At 36.4% G+C, this 20,183-nt stretch overlaps 2 protein-coding genes across 7 annotated transcripts in view; one reads left to right on the top strand and one right to left on the bottom strand.

The window, feature by feature from the left end:
• ABRA (actin binding Rho activating protein) overlaps positions 1 to 4,219 on the top strand; it is a 6,770-nt gene extending 2,551 nt beyond the window's left edge. Inside the window, exon 2 of the mRNA XM_010167128.1 lies at positions 3,708 to 4,219. Coding sequence (XP_010165430.1) covers positions 3,708 to 4,185 — 478 coding nt within the window. The 3' untranslated portion in view covers positions 4,186 to 4,219. The remainder of the gene's footprint in view (positions 1 to 3,707) is intronic.
• Positions 4,220 to 9,979: 5,760 nt separating this feature from the next.
• OXR1 (oxidation resistance 1) overlaps positions 9,980 to 20,183 on the bottom strand; it is a 69,816-nt gene continuing 59,612 nt past the window's right edge. For all 6 annotated transcript variants that reach the window (XM_010167122.2, XM_010167123.2, XM_010167125.2 and 3 more), the window contains 3 exons: positions 13,446 to 13,541; positions 12,768 to 12,841; positions 9,980 to 11,983 (listed from right to left, as the gene is read on the bottom strand). In XM_010167122.2, the coding sequence (XP_010165424.1) occupies positions 11,848 to 11,983; positions 12,768 to 12,841; positions 13,446 to 13,541 (306 nt within the window). In that variant the 3' untranslated portion in view covers positions 9,980 to 11,847. The remainder of the gene's footprint in view (positions 11,984 to 12,767; positions 12,842 to 13,445; positions 13,542 to 20,183) is intronic.

The raw sequence follows: 20,183 nt of genomic DNA, 5'->3' as shown, positions 1-20,183 counted from the left end.
CAGGAATCGGAGGATCACGGCCAGTATGTTCATACCGTATCCTAATCGCCATTTCAGAAATGAAAAACTGGGACTAGCACTGATGAAAATGCCAAAAGGCTTTGTGATCCCTCTGCAGACAGGCCGCACCATTCCCATTGCTCAGGTTTTATACTGCGCTACTAGTGAGCATCCACCATCACCAACATCAGACTGTGACTCACACAGTTATGGATTTCAACCATTTGATAATTTTTAGCACAACTATCTGAACATACACAGTTATTTTAAGTATTCAGATTGGGGACCAGAACGATGCTTTGCTGTACAGCTACCACAAGGAGCAAATGGTTAATAGCCAAACTGAAAAAAGCTCTCCAGTAACCTAGAGCTTGAAAGTTTGTGGCCCCTGCTTTTGGGAGAGACCATGCACACTGTCCTTCAACACAAGGTAGGATCTCCAAACAAAGATTTCACACATACAGTGGGGAAAGATATATTTGCAGTAGATATTATCTGTAAATAACCTAAATTAAAACAAATTACTCACTTTAAAATGCTACTGTAGAAACAAAATAGCTATCTTTCTGTTAAACTTTCCATAGATTTTCCTCATATGTCTAATTTTAGTGCTGCTACCTAGGAAAAAAAAAAACCATCAGCTGTATTTACTGAGGTGCAAGTGATTGAAACAACACCCTCTGTGTTACTTACAGCTATCTCTTCCACTGAAATCTGACACAAAAGTAATTTTTTGCACTTACAGTGCTGTTATCAAGACTGGATTTTTTTTTTTCTACTCATTTTTTTTTTAAATTTATTTTAGAGCCTCAGAATACATTATTTCAGCCTGCTACTTTTATGAACCTCTCAGTGTGGCTTAATCTTCTTCAAAAAGGCCATAAGTACATGGTTGTTAAAGCAAATCTCCCACTTTCCTCTCTGTATTCCAGGAAAAAAGCATCAGTAACAGTATTTTTTTTTCCTCACATCAGCAACTCCAGAATTTCCAGCTGCAGTATTTACTGGAATAAGGTCACTTACTTCGCAGAAAGCAAGTTAATGCCTATGGGCCTAGGAAATACTATTTTGCTCCCACTTAAGAGCCAAGTAGGTACAACAGTGATACGAAACTCAAAACATTAAAAAGGGATCCATACTTTTCCCCTACAGAAAGGGCTGTAGGGAACACAGGACATGGACGTTGTCCTCCTAGAAGCTCAGAATACATTTAGGGTGATCATTCTCGTTAATAGGTTAACTTATTTGATCGCTACAAGTTAAGCACTTTAACAGCAAGTTAACACTCAACCTTCATTTTGGATCCACAATCCATTGCCTAGGTGCTGTACAAACATGAAAAAAATGCTTCTATGTATATACAGTTTACTGTGTTAACTTGTCATTAAGCTAAACAAGGGGGGGAAAATGCACTTTGGCCATCAAAACTGTTTAAATTAGAAGATGCATTTAAAGAAGTATAGTAACAGTAAGGTTCTTCCAAACCCACATGGGGCACAATAAAAGCAAAAGGATAGACAAGATGGTGTTTTTCTCAACCACTGAGAAGACAACCAGGGTAAGAAAGGTGATAACAGTATTCAGTTAAAAAAATAGAACTGATGGTTTCAGTAGGAAGAGAATACTTACTAGAATGTTAAATAAAAAGTTAACAAAGCCATTACAGAGTTACACTATCTCACTCACTGGCTTCTTTCCCTTCAGCCTGGGGAACTGAAGGTCTAGGACCTTCTCAGGGGTCATGGCCCTTGGAGAGAAGGGAGTGCAGCCGGCTGGGGCTGAGGGACAAGATCTTCATGATGGGATCTGCTCATCAGCTCCACCAAGACTGTTGGTATCACTTCTAAGTGATTTTGATTCACTTAGGGTTTCCCCCCCATTCTCTTTCCCCTGCTTCCTTTACCCAATACCTTCCCACATGAAAAGCTAGGGAAGCAATCTATCTGAGCTTCAGCTGGAGTCAGGACTGTGCTGGCACAGGGTTTCCATGGCTTTTGGGAGATCTGTAGGTTTCAGGAGATGAACTGCCTTGCATAACCAAACCCTGTGCCCACAGTTCCTCTGGACAATGAAGCCATAATTCGGGGCAAGGGGCAAAGGATCACTGCTTTCCCTTTCTCTGTACAACAGCTTATGTACAGGAGGATTTGGTATATGATTGGAAAACAAAATTGTCTAGCTTTACTCCAAGGATAGATTTTCATGCTTTCCTGCCAACACCTACCTATGAATCGTTTACACTCACAAAACCACAGGTACATACACACTGCCTACTCTCGGGCTGCTCTGCATTAACACCATAGAAGGTGCATTTACTTGGTGGCATTATGTGCTCGACTCTTCTGACGTTTTTCACCATATTGATGGGGAAATAATATTTTGGTGCTTTTTAAATACAGTTTGTCAAAACAGCTAAGCTAAGCTAATGGCAACTCCATGGGTAAAAGTGGTCCTGCTCTCCTACTCCTTCTTCTATCCCTGGCACTAAGTGTCTGCACTTCTTCCTCTAGCACTACAGTGCTGCCCAGTATTGGCATCCTTCTGGTGCACATGCCTGAACTGGGGACATCCTATCGCTCCTGTTCTCTTTCAACAGACTTGGTAGAAAACAAAGGAATGCCCAAACCGCAGGGAAACAAAATTTTCTGCAGGTCTGCAATCCTATGTACCGTTTTGCTAACTGTATTTTAGTTCTCTAGTGTTACTGTTAATATTCAGCTGACATTTCTGGGGAGGTTTCAGAGCAGCCTTCTAGGGAGTAGCAGTATTAGAAAACAAATTACTTTGGCACAGCCACAGCACAACATACTCCCTAGCCAAGCTCCATACAGACACAATGACAGGATGTGGACAGCAAAAAGATGCACTCAGACTATCTATAGCTCCTCCAACACATGTGAGATTGACCACTAGAGGAAAGAGTATTAACGATTTGTCCGCCTGGCAATATTCAGCAATACAATGTTGCTACGCACACACACACAAAAAATAATCAGTAAGACCTCTAAAAGTCTTTCATCATCCTTTGACCTTGACACAAAACTCAGCAGCCCTAAGTTTCTTTCAGGCTTGTACCCTGCCAGTGGGAATGTGAATTTTGGACTTCAATACTTGTTCAGAACCATACTTGAAATACCTAGGTATAGGCAGAGTTAACACACACTATTAGATTTTTGTTGTTGTTTTAAACATTGACAACTATTACAGGGCACAGATTTTCATAGACACAACCCTCTTGCTTTCAGCCAAGAATAGCTGAGGACCCCATCTGTACACTTCCAGTTACTGTCATCTAAAACACCAGGCTAGGCAGATTCCAGGCTCTGCGAGGCAGGCAGAAACAGGGAGCTGCATGAATGACCAAAGGTATAGAAGGTGCAGGCCATCAGCAACACACTGCTTTGTCCCCCTAAAACTTTAAGTCATTCTGGGCAAAAGCTTGTCAAAATGAGCTCAAATCTAGGCTGGAGAGTGGTAACAGAGATGAAATCAAGCTGTGATCAGTGAATTTTCTTTGGAATGCAATCTAGAACATGGACCAAAAGCCCCCAAAGAACCAGTGTAGAAGCAGTGAACTCATGCCACCTGGTGGTTAGCATCTCGTCTGGAAACACGGGGCAACCGAGTTAATGGCAGAGATTAGTAGCAAAACCGTGTAACTACATGATGAACTGCAAAGCTCAGGTGCCCCTTTTCATTTCTTTCAGCACAAGCAGGTTTAGTGAAGAAGCACACACCAAAGCCCACAGGAAGTACAGCCCCGTTAACAGCCTGAAGGACAGATGGCAAGAGTGGGCCGACCAGCACATCATAACACAAAAGCTGAATCCCTTCAGCGAGGAATTTGACCACGAGTTGGCCATGTCCACACGCCTGCACAAAGGAGATGAAGGCTACGGTCGTCCAAAGGAAGGAACCAAAACTGCTGAAAGGGCCAAGAGAGCCGAGGCCCACATCCACCGGGAGATGAGGGACATGTGCTTCATCATTGAATCAATGGCTAAGCCACGGCCTGACGGCAAGATCCAAGTCACTTTTGGGGAACTCTTCGAGAGATATGTTCGTATTTCAGATAAGGTTGTTGGGATTCTCATGAGAGCCAGGAAACACGGGCTGGTGGACTTTGAGGGAGAAATGTTATGGCAAGGAAGGGATGACAATGTCATAATAACTTTATTAAAATAAGCATGCTACAAAAACAGCATGGAAAACTTTTCTCCACTATAAAAATCTATACTGAATATCAAGCACCTGAATAAAAAAACCTCATAGCAATATAAATAGCTACAAATTAATTCCAATTTTAACTTATTCTTACATTCAAGATCATCCCAACTATTTAAACTGGGATATCAGGAATACAAACCATGTCAGACCAGAAGCTGAATGTCAATTTAAACTCAGACTAGGTTTTTGATCTGTGAAAGTGATCTTGTGCATATATTTCTATATTAACAATATTATATTAATTAATTACATTAATAAATATTAATCTATTTAAATGTATGTAAAAAAAGTTTTATATGAACACAGAATCAAGGATATGACATTCATTTCCTTTACAAACAGGACATGCATTAGTGCAGTATCACTTTATGGCAACTTTGACATAACTTATTTTACATATCACATACAAACTAAGACAAAATCCTTATTTTTATAAATGAAGTTCTATATTTAATGTATTTATATAACTAATTTATTAGATAGTTTCATATTTAGAGTTATGGATGTTGGAGAGAAAACACCCAATAGAATGTAATGCACAAAAAATTTCTGAATCGATAGCCACATCAAAAATACCTCTTATGCAACGTTGTGCAATGTATCATTTGATTATCCATGTAAATACGGTTCTTATAAATACAGGGGAAAATAATATAACATATAAAAAACCAGTCAGACACTTGTACTGTTGTGTATAGCAAAAAAGTGACCACAATCAGCATCTTCGATTGAAATGTCCCTCTGTGAGAAAAGATACAGAAAGAGTGTTCCTACCTAAAATCAACTAATATCAAGTAAAACGGTGTTATACAGAAACACTGGCCTAATTTTACAGCATTTATCATTTGAACCATTCTGATGTTATTGAAAAAATATAATCCAGTCCCGGTAATGCTGAAGAGGAGTAAATGCTAATAAACTAATACTTCTAGGTCTTAAAATTGTATTATACACAAACCTGAGACCTCTGTAAGGTCTATAATGCTTACTGGATTATATCGATCACTGTTTCTCTACAGTGAGAAGCTACCTTAAAAACAGCTACCCTGATAAAAATGTGCTTCACATGAAAAGCATTTGTTCCCAAGCAAGATGCCTGGGCAAGTAATTTCCATAATGAAAAAATAAATGGGTTTTTTGGTTGTTTTGTTTTCCCATAAGATTCTTTCAAACTGAAAGAGTAAATATCTTCTTACAGAAGGAAAGGTATATTAAGAACTTGTCTCAGTGATAAAACAAGTATTGCTAACTTACTATGAGTACAGGTACTCCAGTTTGAAGCTCCAATGAACACACAAATCAAATATTTAAGTTAGTGATACAAGAACTGATTACTATGTCTAAAGTCTATGTAAATAATTAATATTTTAGGCACAGTTGAATGTTGTGAATCTAAGGAAGCAAAAACCTTAATCATAAAATGGATTCAGTGTAACTTATTTAATGTTTTCTTGAGATCTCTCTGACTACTCAAGCTGACCTGCAAAACTGACCTCTAAGTATAAAATCTACATAGCAGAATATTTACCAGCATATTCTTACCTTATTCTGTATGTCTTTATTTAATGATCTGAACAGTTGTCTAAATGGTCTTGAGGAAATTTGGCTGTCAAAGGAATACATGAACTATAAATAAAACCCTTAAATGATTCCTTCTGGGCTTATTCCTTCCACACACAAGAGAAGAAATACATGCACATATTCTGTGAAATAAAACATAAATATGTTTTTTTTCACAAATAAAAAGTACATTCTCCTGTTCACAGGCCATTAAAATATTTCCCTGGGAAGGTTTCTCTGTCCAAAGCAACAGAACAAGATTCCAGAGTGCGTGGAAATGAAACAGTTCTTCTACAAAATAACTGTACAAAGAATACACACTAAAGGCACATAAGTGTTTAGTGAACTAAGTATTTCTGCTCAAGTGAACTCATCCTACCACAAGACAATATAGAAGAGAGATAGCTCACCACAGATGTTTTTTCAGTGTTATGCTCACGTGTGACCTAAAGTCCAAGAACACCTCATCACTGTATGAGGATTCATATACATCTACTTTAATTCACTGACCTGAGACAGTAGGAGTGATATACTTTTGTACTGAAACACTCAAAGCATAGTATACCGAGGTACATTTCAATATTCTGCATATTTAAAGCATGCACTTGTGCTCTGACATGAAGCCTATGCCATCTACTACTTCATCTCCAGGGAAACATCTGAAAACACAACTAGGCACATACTGCTGAAGTAGGAATCAAAAAAACCTTCCCAGTTTAGGTCTTGAGCCAACAAAGTAGCCTGTAGAAACTGCAGAGTAAATTAAGTTTTTCCACTTCTTCCTACCTGACATTTGACTTTTTGCAGACTTCTATATGCCCACCAGAAGTCATTTGGGACAAGACTACACTTTAGTGGTTTCATAAAATGCATATACTCATAGTGCAGGCAAGAGAGGCATGGACAGACCTAAGCTGCAGGGCAAACTTCTCAGCTGAATTGTAATTCAGTGACAAAAGAGACGGGGAACCTTCCCATTTTCTCCTTTATGGAATGCATTCAAACACATTCAGCAACAGAATGGACCAGTGGCACTACCCTCTTGAATCTCAGTATTTCATTTACCTGATGTTTTCTTGCATATTGGAACACCCAAATATATGTATGTATTTATACTTACCAGATAGGATAAAAACAAGATTACAGGTTTAGAGAAAGATAATATTAGATCAATTAACACCTGAGGGAAAACAAGACAAGCCTTCAAGCTCACAAGCCCTCTTCAAATCTCTCCTTGCCTTTAATTCCTTCAATCAGCTGTGTAACAATGGAATCACTACTATAAATCTATAGCTCACTGCAGATAACTTCTTAAGTCTTTCATTCATAATCATCCTAAAGTAGTGTTAAAAACTTTATGCAACAAAACCAACTTCTTGTACTTTTCCACCCAAGGTATTTTACTTCCAACTGGATAAGAAAACCACACATGTTTTATGGCTAATGATGCTGCATACTGTCCTCTCTCCATCATTTACTTTTGAGTAGGTAGTACCATATAAAGCCTTCTAAATGGTAAAAAGTATTTAAAGTTTTTGTGTAAGAGAAATATTAAATATTGACATAACTTATGATGCATGGAAGTGTTTCAGGTAGGTTAAATTAACATTTTTTTACATAAAGATGTATGACACGTTTATCCATGCAAAATAAATGGAGAAAACAAATCTGAATTAATTACAAAACAACTGAACAACAGTACTCCAAGAGTTATCCAGTCTAACTTTCCTACTATATTGTCACTGTTATATTCCTGTGAAACCTCTGCCAAATTTAAATATTCCACTTAAATTTGAAGTAGTAAGATTACGAAGGTCAAACTACTTGATTAAAGCAGTCTTCATAGATTTTAGATTTTTGCTTTCCTGTTTCTGATTTGCTTCAAAAATAAAAACTTTAACCCTTCAGATAGAGTGAGCAACACTTAGTTACTGTCATGGTAGCTTACAGTTGCAAATTATTTCCCTACTGTATTCACCCCCCAAATGTTTTATTTGATGGTAGCTTACAGTTGCAAATTATTTCCCTAAATACTGTATTCACCCCCGCAAATGTTTTATTTTAAACAGATTTCCTTCTGGTAAGTAACATTTCCCTCATTTTCCTGTATGGTTTTACAAGGGTTGCGTAGTTTGCTAGGAAAGCAAAGTTCCTTCCTCAGTATCAAGAAAATCATCTCTTCTTTTGTAGGAACTATGAATTATATTTTCCATATTCTGAATGTACCTTTCATGCTTAAGTGACAGCACAAACTTTTTATCACAAAAAAATAGGTTTGATTTTCACACCTTTTCATTTCTTCAAGTCTTACAACAGTTGCTGTAGTGGCTTGCAGCAAGTAGATGGTTCACTGGATGTGTATCCCACCCACCAGAAATGAGCTCCTTCCTCCATGGCAATAATTCCTTCTTTAAAAGGTTTCTGTACAGACAGGTTTCAGTATTAAAGCTCATTTTTAAAACAAGGGAATGCTACTGAAATAAATTAGCTGTAGTGGAAAGTGTAATATTTGTGGCGAGACGTTCAATTATCACTGATCACAGAACAAATATTGGCAAGCTCTGTCACCACAGCTGCTTCAGCTGCTACATATACATTGCATCACACCAACACCTCAGCTGAAGTCACTCCTGGCACCACAGGGCACACTGAAAGCAATTCAGTGCTCAACAGCATGTGTACTACTGTCAGCATAACTACTACAACAGAAAATCAACAAGTATTACAAAGCTTGTCAGATAAGCAGGACAGCAGAAAGCAGAGCTTAAACAGACCTAACACTGGTGATAGTGCAGTGGGACAGGCAGCAGGACCACTTTGGTTTGTACATACCACAGTAAGAATGAGTGTCCATCATTCACTCAGCTGGACTCTCTCTCTGCTCCAGTACCACAGTGTTGTTTTATTTCACGTTGCAGTAGCACGTACTCTTAAGGGGAGAAAGACTAGAAGTTTGTTCCCTTAACTGAGCTCCCTATTACTGTGACAACAGTAAACCACCCTGACAACCTTTACAAAGGAAGAATGTAAGAGTGAAATTCAAGTCCTGAATGAGGGATATTGGGCAGTATCCAAATCAAGGTTATTTTTTAAATGTGAAATTGAGTGAGTAGTAAACATTTTTACTCCTCTTCAAAGACTGGATTTCATGCAGACATACTAACTCCCATACAAAAAAAATACATATATATCTAATATAGTATATATACGTGAGCAGGACGATGCAAGCATAAGCCATACATGAACTCATGTTATTTTGCAAATATACAAAAGCAGTAATTAACATAAATAGGATTTAGAGCTCTAAGATAGTGTGGTAAGAATCCCAGGTATCTCAGCAAAACATCAGTTAGTCAATTAATACACCTGAGTACCGAGTATTCTGAGACAGAGTCTTCTGGCATCGAAATCTTTCAAAATGTAGCTCATAAAGCCTTCAGCATATGTCAAACCTCAACTCTTCACAATTACAGTAGCAAACCTTGCCAGGAAAGATGGAAAGGAATTATACAGTAGAAAATGCATATTGAATTGAAGGCACAAGGTACAAGATGACAGTGCCTTTGATCTCATCTATACAATCTCTTATATGCATCACACAAGTTAACTACACCTTTGGTTAACAAAATTCACGGTCTTTCATTAACAGAGGTGCATTACTCTGTAGATCCTCTACACAGCTATTCACATCACTAAGTGTTACCACAGTCATTTATACTTTAAGTCTAACATCTTTCTGTTCCTTATCTAATTTAGTATGTATACAAGTATTACTGCTATTGTACTGCTTACTATACTGTTCTCAATTTCCACTTTTTTTTTTCTTCATGTGCCTTGTACAATTCTTCCATGTACAATTCTTTATAAAATTATTCACAGTATCATTTAAAATCATTTAAAAGGGCTTTACTTGCAATATGAGCTTAGGATAGAGACTAAGCACTTGAATTAAAGGGTTTTGTCAGCAAGGATCATCTGAGATGCCTCCCCCCCCCACCCCGCCACCCCTTGAAAATGGCTGAAGGCAGCATATTTCACACTCACTGCTTTCCATAGGCTTTCAAAAACAAAAAACCCCAAAAAGGATGAAGAAATGCATCCTATATATTCAGTAAAGTTATTAAATGAACAGCAGTAATCTGCATTTGTGCTTCTAAGAAAACTCCAACTTCTAAATAAACTCCAAGTCAAGTTTATTTTTACATATATTTAGATTTATTTGCTATACATCACTGTGACCTTATAGTACTTAAAATCCATTACAGGATTTTTTTCTTGTTGTAATAATCAGTCTTAACTCCACAAAGACAATAATACTGCTGTGGAAGACCAAAGGGGAGAAAAGCCATTTCAATTTATTTACAGTTCCTTATTTTGTAAACATTTAGTCTACACATTGTACTAAGTTCTAATAAGGATAAAGAGCTATACATAGAGACAGGAAACAAAGCCCTGTATTTCTAGTCATATTGAGCATTAGCATATTATAGATGAAACATCTGCCCTTTCTCATTACCATAGCAGTAAGCTGTCTTCAAATAAGTTTTTAAAACTTTCTGGAGATGTAAGTATTTTGAAATAATATACAACTACATCTACTTAAGCCAACCCATTTGGCTTTTATTCCATTTCTAGAATAATTTAAAGTGCTATAAGCAACCCGTCAATCAACACTTTTCTATAACAAAACTACTTTAAACATTAATTTACAAGATAATGTACAATGTTTATCTGAAATAGCTGAAATTTCAGCACAAAGTCAGTCACTGTCACACTTAACAGCAATTTTTTTTGTTTTGTTTTGTTTTTGCAGAACATAGAATAAAAGCTTTCAAACAAACAGTTTTGTTGAGCTGTTATTGCCACAATGGCTTATCAATTTTCCTACAAAAGTGAACAAGAGCTACTGGAACTGTATTCTAGCCTGTCATTTTTTTTTGAGGTCACATGACAGTAAGTTTGCATATTCCACAAGTCTACTGAATTACAATATTGTCTACCTATAGTACATTATCTCATTTTAATCAGAGCTGGTGCTAACTGTAAATTTACAACATAGACCCACTCAAAAACATCACAACTATTTTTTTCTTTGGACAGGAATAAGCTATATTCTTGGAGTTGATGTGCTACACAGCTACAACAGTATAACAGTATATATCTGACACTTTATGTTGAATAAAGATGCATCTGTTTCTGTACTTTTAATGCCCTACTATAGCTACAAATTGTTCACTGAGTTTTGCTTGCTTTAGCCTTTTATTTGTGGAACTATCATTTTTTTTACATTCCCTTGCTATTTTGTAAGTCCTTGCCATGTAGCTGAATATTGTCAGTATTTGTCCCAAACCTGCAGATATTAACAACATGTGCAAAACACTCTTTAATACAATCAGCATGCAGCTAGAACATGTATTGACTGACTTTTTTCTAAACATGAACAATAAACAAGACAAGTGGCACTGCTGACTTTGGTTATCTTCTAACTTCACCATATGTGTACTGGTATGTGTTAAGAAGGAATGCGAGGCTTCTCATCTATTTGTGGCACCATATGAACTTACCCATCATTGGTCTGGACAAACCTCTGCAGCACTGCTGCCAAATCCCCACACGCAGCTTTCTTCCTATATAGGTTCACAGAGGGCAACTTCATTCATAGACATAATTTGAATACAAAAATAATAACCTATATTCAGTGAAGCAGCCCCCTACCAGGATTGCAGAAAGGTGTGTGTGGGAAACCTGGGAGGCAACTGTAACAAAGATAAGAAAATTTTGTAGGCTGCAAGGCTCAAAGTAACTAATGTTAATTAGTTTTGTCCACATGGTCTCTATTTTGTAAAAGTGACTACAGCTTAGAAAAAGTAGGACAGTCTATTACAGATGTGAGAGCATGAAAAAAGTCTGCTATTTCAAGATAATAACTAGATGGCCACGCTGAAAACTTACAAAAAAAATCAAAAGGTAAAATGGTGCATTATATTGCTCCTAGGGATTTTTGAGCTGCACTGATTAATATCAGGTTTGGGACAATACCCTGTAGACATAGTTAAATACTCATTCAAAAGCCCAAATTTCTATGTCTTGAATAATGAAGTCTTCTCGCTTAGAAAGTGTATGATTCCCAAATGTTTTACATGAATGACTTCTTCCATGGTAGAGATCACCATCGAGCCAAAGAGCAAACTCCCCTCTGCAAGACAGACAATGTATTAAAGCAAAAGACTGAGGGAGTAAGCATTAAACTTACGAACATATTTTTTCATTCAGAATTCAGGAACAAGGAAGAATCACAGAATTCTTTTTCAACACAAGTACTTCATAGCTGTTGATAAATTTGAAGCAAAGACTTTTTTTGTTACTATTGTTTATTTATTTGTCAATACCCCTCTGTCAGATATTCTGAAGTAAAAAGCTAACACCAAAACTCCATTGTTTTCAGCCCTTCCCATTTATATTAAGAAAAAGGTATAACACAGTACTTTTATATGTGAGGAGAATGCTGATAAATAAGGGAAACATCTCAGAAGCTTATTCACTTGAACAGGGAGGAAAAAAGAGGTGAAATAACATATAATTTCTGAAGACACTTGCATGTCTTGGGATGGCACAGTTTCAATTTAAGCCTATTCTGGTTACACATACTTTTCATGTTTACATACCTTTAGAATCATACTATCTTGTGTCCATTCTGAATATACCAAGACACACATGCAAGCAGAGCATGCAAGGCATCATAAACTTGCAGGGCTGAAACTTGATGCCACATTAAGCCGAAGACAAACCTCCTGTTTAAGTTTCCTGAACATAGGAAGCAAAACATCTGACATGCTAAATCTTTCCTAGCTGGTAACTGTTGAGTCCCATGTTACCAAACTGAAGTAAATTCCAAATTTTCTTTTCAAAGGTGTGAAGACATACACACTTTGAACAGACTCTAATATTAGACCAAAAAAGAAAATAAAAAAATTACTTACCCTCCTCCACCAAAAGCAAGGGAGTCCATGTCTCCTTTAATGAAGAACATGTTGTCTCCTGTCCATTTGAAAACCTAATGAAAAAACAAAACAAAACAAAAAACTACAACCAACCACAAAACAGACTAGCAAGTTAAAATATATGAACTTCTTGTTTGGGTGGAAGAGAAACCAAACATCAGTAGAGATAGGCTATGGGCAGCTAGAGGCCAATCTAATGAAGCTACTGTGTTTACATGGAAACTTCAGGGAACAGATCTATGCATATTCTCTTACATTTTCTACTATTTAAAAAAAGACCATTCCAAAATAGGTGGTCTTTGAGCATTGAAACTTTTAAACAATAAAAAATACCAAGAAAATATGCTTAGGTTAGGTGATATGCCCTTTAAAAGGATGTAGTTTGTGAATTTTCAGACAGACACCTGGTAGAATTTAGAACAGCCAAAAAGTCTTCAGTACAGTGAAAGTCAGGCTGAATAATTTTTTTTTACTATGCAAACACTATCCATTTACTATGCACTTCTGGATTCTGTAGAAAAACTAGTATGATGATATTTTTTGAGCCAACTCCTAGAATTTTTCAGATTATTTACTGTTAGATTTATTCAGTAAGTATCTTAAGACAATGCATACGGGGGGAAAAAAGCAAAAGTATACAAAGTTATTACTACTTACCTCAAAATCTGGAGAAAAAGTGAACATAAAGGTCTCCCCAGTGCCATAAAAGCCATCACTCACTTTAAATGGTTCAGATGCTAGTGCACCAAAAACCTGTAAGCAAAAGTATGCAAGAGAAAATACTTAAGAAAAACTACTCAGCATCTGATAATGTTTACTGATAAACAAATAGGGCTGCAAACATTGCCAGATTTGGAACATGCTACAGAATAAGCCTTACATGGGATCATGGTTCCAAGTGCGTTAATTGAGATACGGGATGGTGCTTTGTGGTACAATAAAAAGATTAAAGTTAAGAGGACTCTTTCTCAATAAAAAGTGAACATAGAAAAAAAATAGAATCAAATAGATAAAAACTAAAACTCCTGAAATTCTCAGAAACAATGTCCATATTTCAAAATTTCAGAGCAAAAAGTTCCACTCCTTCATATGTACCTCCTCTTCCATGTCAATTAGGCTATTTTCAATAAGACCCTAGCTATCATCAAGTTGTTTTTTTTCCATGTAATTTATTTATTCCAATCCAAATAACAGGTCAACACTGGTTACCCTATCTTACAACAGAGTCAGATTTTAACTAAGATTTTGCTAGGCAGTAGAAGTATTTATAATATTCAGTAATAAGAACATTACAACAGTAGTTAAAAAAGACTGCTTATTGGATTTTAAAATCTGATTAAAGTAGTATTGATTTCTGAGGAACTAGAATAACTAGGAAAAAAACCCCACAAATACTGCATAATTATCTAAAATCAACTATACCCCATGAAGTACAATTCTCCCAAAAATCAGTATTTCTGTTGCTAGTAGTCATCTTGGTTCAACAACTGCAAGAGCAGAGGAGATAATAAGTACCAAAGCACACCACTAGCACTCTCTCATTTGTCTGTATGAGAAAGAAGGAAAACAAAGTGAAGTTTCTGTGGTTTTGTTCACATTAAACAGTGAGTCTGAGAAGCACAGGGCTGATGAGAGCGAGACATTAAAGCTAATGTCCTGACTTGGATTGTGTTCAGGGTATGAAGTAGAAACTATTTTCCTCTGCCCATCCTAAGAAACTCCTTGGCCACAGGTAGGTTCTCCAAGCATTCCTTTCCATGCTGAGTTCTATAGCAGCTTTTACAAACACAAAACTAGGTAAGCATGAACTTCAGATCAGGAACTCAAGAATAAGACACAGCTATCAAGCATTTAATAAAGACCATTCTACCTCAATTATGAGTTATCAGTTAAGAACAACCAGTTTAAAAATTCCTTATTTTTCAGGAATTTTACATGTTCCCAAAAGTTTCTTGTTCAGAAACTTTTAATTGAAATAGAAGACAGCAAGATTGAAAGAAGAGTCATGTAAAGAAAAGATGTGCTCATTATAAAACAAAACACCCTGCTGAGTTCAATACACAATCTTCCACTGACTGGTTATGAGAGAAAAATTGCTTGTCTTCTAAAGACTATCAGTGATAATTTTCTTCAAACATCCTGATAATTCACATCAGACTGAGTCTTAAGTCTAACAGATCTATCATGCCAATAGCAGATGTTTTGAAGCCTTTTTGTTGAATTCAAGCACTAACATCTTGCAATAAACTTTTAATTTTTATTTTTTTTTCCCCAAAATTATGCACAGCAGAAAACAAAATTCATTGTTGGGATACCATTGTTACAGAGCAGAAGAGGTAGGACTTACATACTGAACTTCCTTTAAGTCATAAGACCTACAGAAGCTTCCTTGTATTATTACAATTGTATTTTATTTCCCAACCATATCCTGGGTTGCATCAAAAGAAGTGTGATCCTGTCCCTCTGCTCTGGCGAGACCCTACTTGGAGCGCTGCATCCAGTTCTAGAGTCCTCAATACAGGAAAGACATGAAGCTTTTGGAGATGGTCCACAGGAGGGCCACAAAAATGATCAGAGGGACGGAACACCTCTCCCATGAGGAAAGACAGAGTTGGGGTTGTTCAGTCTGGAGAAGAGAAGGCTCCAAGGAGACTTTATTGCAGCCTTTCAGTGCTTAAAGGGGGCCTATAAGAAAAATGGGGACAGACTTTTTAGTAGGGACTGTAGTGACAGGACAAGGGGTGATGGTTTTAAACTAAAATAGGATAGATTTAGACTAGCTATAAGAGGAATTTTTTTTTTTTTTTTTTTTTTTTTTTGGGAAAATGAAATCAACACCTACATGGGCAGAAGTCGGTGTGTTTTCAATATTCTTCTGTTCCATGAACAAATTTTTTTTTTTTTTATGATAAGGGTGGTGAAACACTGAAACAGGTTGCCCAGAGAGATGGTAGAAGCCCCATCCCTGGAAACATTCAAGGTCAGGCTGAACAGGGCTCTGAGCAACCTGATCTAGTTGATGTTCCTGCTCACTGCAGAGGGGGATTGGACTAGATGACCTTTAAAGGTCCCTTCCAATCCAAACCACTCTATGATTCTATTTATGTATTTTTTTTTAAGAAAAAAATAACACTACACTGACAAGATACTTTACTAATGTATAAAAGTGTTCTTTCACTTAAGTGAGGGGAATTACCTTTGAGCATGTATGCGACCAATATTTACACTCTAAAATCTGATTCTCTGGAGGAATTTTTAAACTTGACAAGGTGATGAAATAAAGTATCACAGTCAGCTGTAGGTACTCACTTTTCTAAGACCCATATCAGTTTCAGATGCACTGTTAAACAGCAAATTCAGTTTAAAAGCTTGAAGTTCCATGAACTGAGGTGCAAATATCTGTACTTCTGTTTTAAAGCAAGCTCACAGGAAAACCTTTTTTTTTTTTGTACAGACAATTATTTCATTCAACATACAGGATCAAACACTGGCAAGATACTTCTCTGTTATCCCAAAGTCCAAATCACAAGAATAGCTTAAGAGAAAAAGAAACTATCATTTATGTTTTGCTTTCTGGGGAAATCATAGTAAATAAGACCAAAATGAAGGAATTGTTTAAAGAAAAAGAAATGTTTGTTTTCTTGTAACTTTCCAGAAGGCTTTTGGGTTTGTTTTTTTGGGGGGAGTTTTTTTGAGGAAGACTTGAAATGAGTCCCCAGTGTTATTAAGACCGACAGTTTTCTATACTTTTTTTTAGCGCATTACTAGTTAGATAGCCTCATGGGTCAGAGAAAGTTCAAGTGATTTGCTACACATTCTGTAGCACAGAACATTAAAAGATCATATAGTCAAAAAGCAGCAAAAAGTTGTTGTTTTTTTTAAAAAAAAAAAACCCAAACAAACAAAAATGAGATCAGACAAGTCCATCTCAATTCTGGCATGCCCAGTGAGGAAGAGGTTATTAAGAATAACACTACTGGGGTGGGGAAAGAAGAAAACAAAATTAGGAATTAAGTAGAGCTGAACATTGTTCTTTAACATTTGTGTAAAATCACCTGGCTTAAACATAATCACACTCATTTAGTCCAGCACTACAAAGACAAGTAAAGCGTTCTCTTCCCCCACAATTTGTAAAGAACTCAAAATTAACATTATAGACAAGGCAGATAAAACTGTTGTTTGATTTCAAGTTTAAATTAAGAGAAGCAATATCTCTCCTAATGCAAATAATACTAATACTAAAATCTTTTTTCTAAAAATAGGCTTGGCTCAGTTGAAATATGTTTTAAATGAGAACACTTCACAGAGAGATGGGGATTAGATGACAACATTTTGGACTGATAGTAGTCAATCATTCTAAGCTGGTACTTTGGGTACTGCCGAAACACCTCCATGAGTAAAGGCTGGTAGAAGGATTCTTCTATGCGTGATTCACTTAGCTTTGGCTAAAGGCTTTTAATGACTTCATTCATTATAAAATAGGTCTTTCATCAGAAGTTTAAGAATTATTGGTTCATTGTCCTTCAAAGACAACTGACCAAATATCAAAGCTTTAGATGCTAGGTATTTGATTACCCTAATCCTCAAGTTTGTATCAATTGAGTTGTTTAGCAATGTAACCTTCTTTCAGGGCCTTATTTGGTTATTTATAAGTACCCCCAACCCTGACTTCATACATATTTTGTGCAACAATAGAATTTGATCTTCAAGACAGTATTTCATTTTTACTCGATCTTTATCACCTGTTACACTTAACTGTAAATGTTAAGGTTAATTAAAGATGAAAGAGTCAGAAAGAAGATATAATTTCTGTAGTCTATTCTGTCTATTGCTGGAGTTGTGCAGAAACCAGCACTTAATTTTTAGTTCCTTTTTAATGTTTGGGTTTTTTGTTTGTTTTTTTTCCTCCTTTTTGTTACCTTTGCACATGTAATCTGTAAAAAGCAGAATAGGTAAGACATTTTTTTCTTCTTGTGATTTCAAGTGTCTGAGACAATAGGGTAGACTTCAGAAACCTGGGTGTTAACTTTTCTCTGTCAAACACTGCAATCTTCGACTGTGCTTACTGTATGCAGGTAACTGAACTGAAATAGAGCATCTTTTAGAGTAAAAATCCATACTGAATTAAAATTAAGAAAGTTTGATTCATGGACAAAGCAGAATGGACTGCTGAAATAAAGAAAACTCTATGTTTAAATAACTACATCAACATTTTCCAGCAACTTCACAGCAATAAGCAGCCATTGAACCCTTCCAATTATTGCTTAATTTATGTGTAGCTTCAAACTATTAAGAGTCTCTGGATCCTAACTTATTTTAAGGGCCCAAATTATTCTTTGAAGAGCAGCTCTGGTAGCTACATTCAGGTAGCTAAGACATGTCTTAGTCCTGATCAATACCCTCAGGGCTGATATTACATCTAGTAATTAAATATAAGTTAAAAAATGAAGTAAATATAAGATTTCATTAACAATTTACATTAACCTTCCGTTAAAACAACATAGATTTGTGCCAATCCTAAATCATCTCAGTTCAGCCTCTACACAGGTACGAACTTTTCACACAACACTTATTTTGGGGCTTGTCTTGGATCATCTCAGGGCTGTTATTTGTATACCAGTAAAATGCAAAGGTAGTAAGTACATCCTAACTGTATGGAAAACATTACATGCTTTACTTGAGAGACTTTGAAGCTTGCTTCATATACAGATATAGGAGTATTTTATTTCTAATTATAGAATAATCCAGTTTATAGAAAACCCTCAGATAGTCTCTCATACAGTTCCCTACTCAAAAGAGAACTAATTCTGAAGCTAATTAGGTTGACTCAATTCCCAAGTTCTAGGCTCCATGTCTCACACTTTTGCAGTGTATATAATGCAATCTGAAGAATAATAAAACTAGACAGTCCTTGGGGTGGTTAACTGTATTAATGCCACTTCTAGACCACCATTTGTTTAGTGACTCATGTTCAGGAATTAGGTGTTAATTACTTTTTAAATAGCTGTCAGAATAGACACCAGAGCTTGGTGTCTTCACTAAAGAAGCACGTATCAGTAGAGAGACAGACAGACAGTCCTTAATAACTGTAATATAGTTATCTATAGATTTATTGGGCACCTTTATTACAGGATCTCCTAGAATTGACTACAGCAAGCAATTTAGGTGGCTTCAGATTCCAGCTTTCAACTAGACAATGTTCAGCTTCTACATAAACAAAGCTTCATTTTCTGAAAGTTGAATATTTTGGCTGGTGGTTTGTTTTGGGGTTTTTTTTAACACTTTTAAGTAAAACTGCTAATTGACTTTCAGAAGAAATCAAGATTGGAGAAGATTTTGGAAAAAAAATAGGGTGAGGCTTGGTAGCCTTTAATGAACCATATTAGGAAAAGTTACAACATACACTTGCTCCTTATTCAACTTATTGTCAACATCAGATAAAGGCTCTCTTCACTACAAAGTGAGCAGGACAACGAATACCAAAAAGGAATGAGGATGTACGCTCAGCAAATGGCAAGAAACTATCTGGTCATAATTCTCTCATTCTCCAAAAAGGTTGAATCTCATTTGGAATCTTCCCTGAACTCAAGAGCTCAGAAAACAGGCAGTGATTTTGGAGTATAAAATATGAAAACACCTAGACCCTCTTAAAACACTTTCTGGAACAGCACCATGAGAAGAAAGACTCTACACTGAATTTCCATAGTTTTTGAATACAAAGATAGTGTAAAATTTATTTCCTGGTGTCAGATGCAAAGACATTTCTCATTAACAGCTTGAGAGACAGAACTACTGAAAACACCAATCTCAGAACATTGGTGAAGGACTGAACATGTAAAATGTCTGAACCTTTCCTTCTGTAGCATATGTTGCTCGCAGAATACACATGGATTTCACTTGCTCTTGTGTGGAACACAGGTAAGATCTGGCTTACACTGTGAGAGGTAAGTTCAGTGGCTACTTGACCCAAAAGTCCAAGGAACACTTTCATATATGTTCCTGGGCATCAGCCTGTAAGTTGAGATTTGTCACTGTTCAATTCACAAAAAAATTATGACATGTCTATGAATTCTCTGTTTTGGATGAGCAACGGTTACACTTTTTGAACATGAAAGTTGAGATATTTGTATGTGGAAGATCAACCAAATACTTTCAGCAACAGAACAATACTGCATGCTGGTGGCAAGACAGTCCCATCAGAAGGGAAAAATCTTCTTTCTGGGCCAGATAATGAGGTATTAGGAAGTAGATATCTTACAAATTAATCTTGAGAAGCTAGCAAGGGAATCTGAGAAGGGATGTTACCAAAATACGTTTGAAGAGTCCAATGGGTATATTGGATCACTTCAAGTCTACTGAATAGTTTTTATCTTCAAGATTAAGAAGCAAATGAAG

Source organism: Antrostomus carolinensis, unplaced genomic scaffold (assembly GCF_000700745.2).
Source record: "Antrostomus carolinensis isolate BGI_N321 unplaced genomic scaffold, ASM70074v2 scaffold7384, whole genome shotgun sequence".
Lineage (NCBI taxonomy): Eukaryota > Metazoa > Chordata > Aves > Caprimulgiformes > Caprimulgidae > Antrostomus > Antrostomus carolinensis.
Note: the sequence above shows the minus strand (reverse complement) of the source record. Positions and strands in the feature narration are given on the sequence as shown.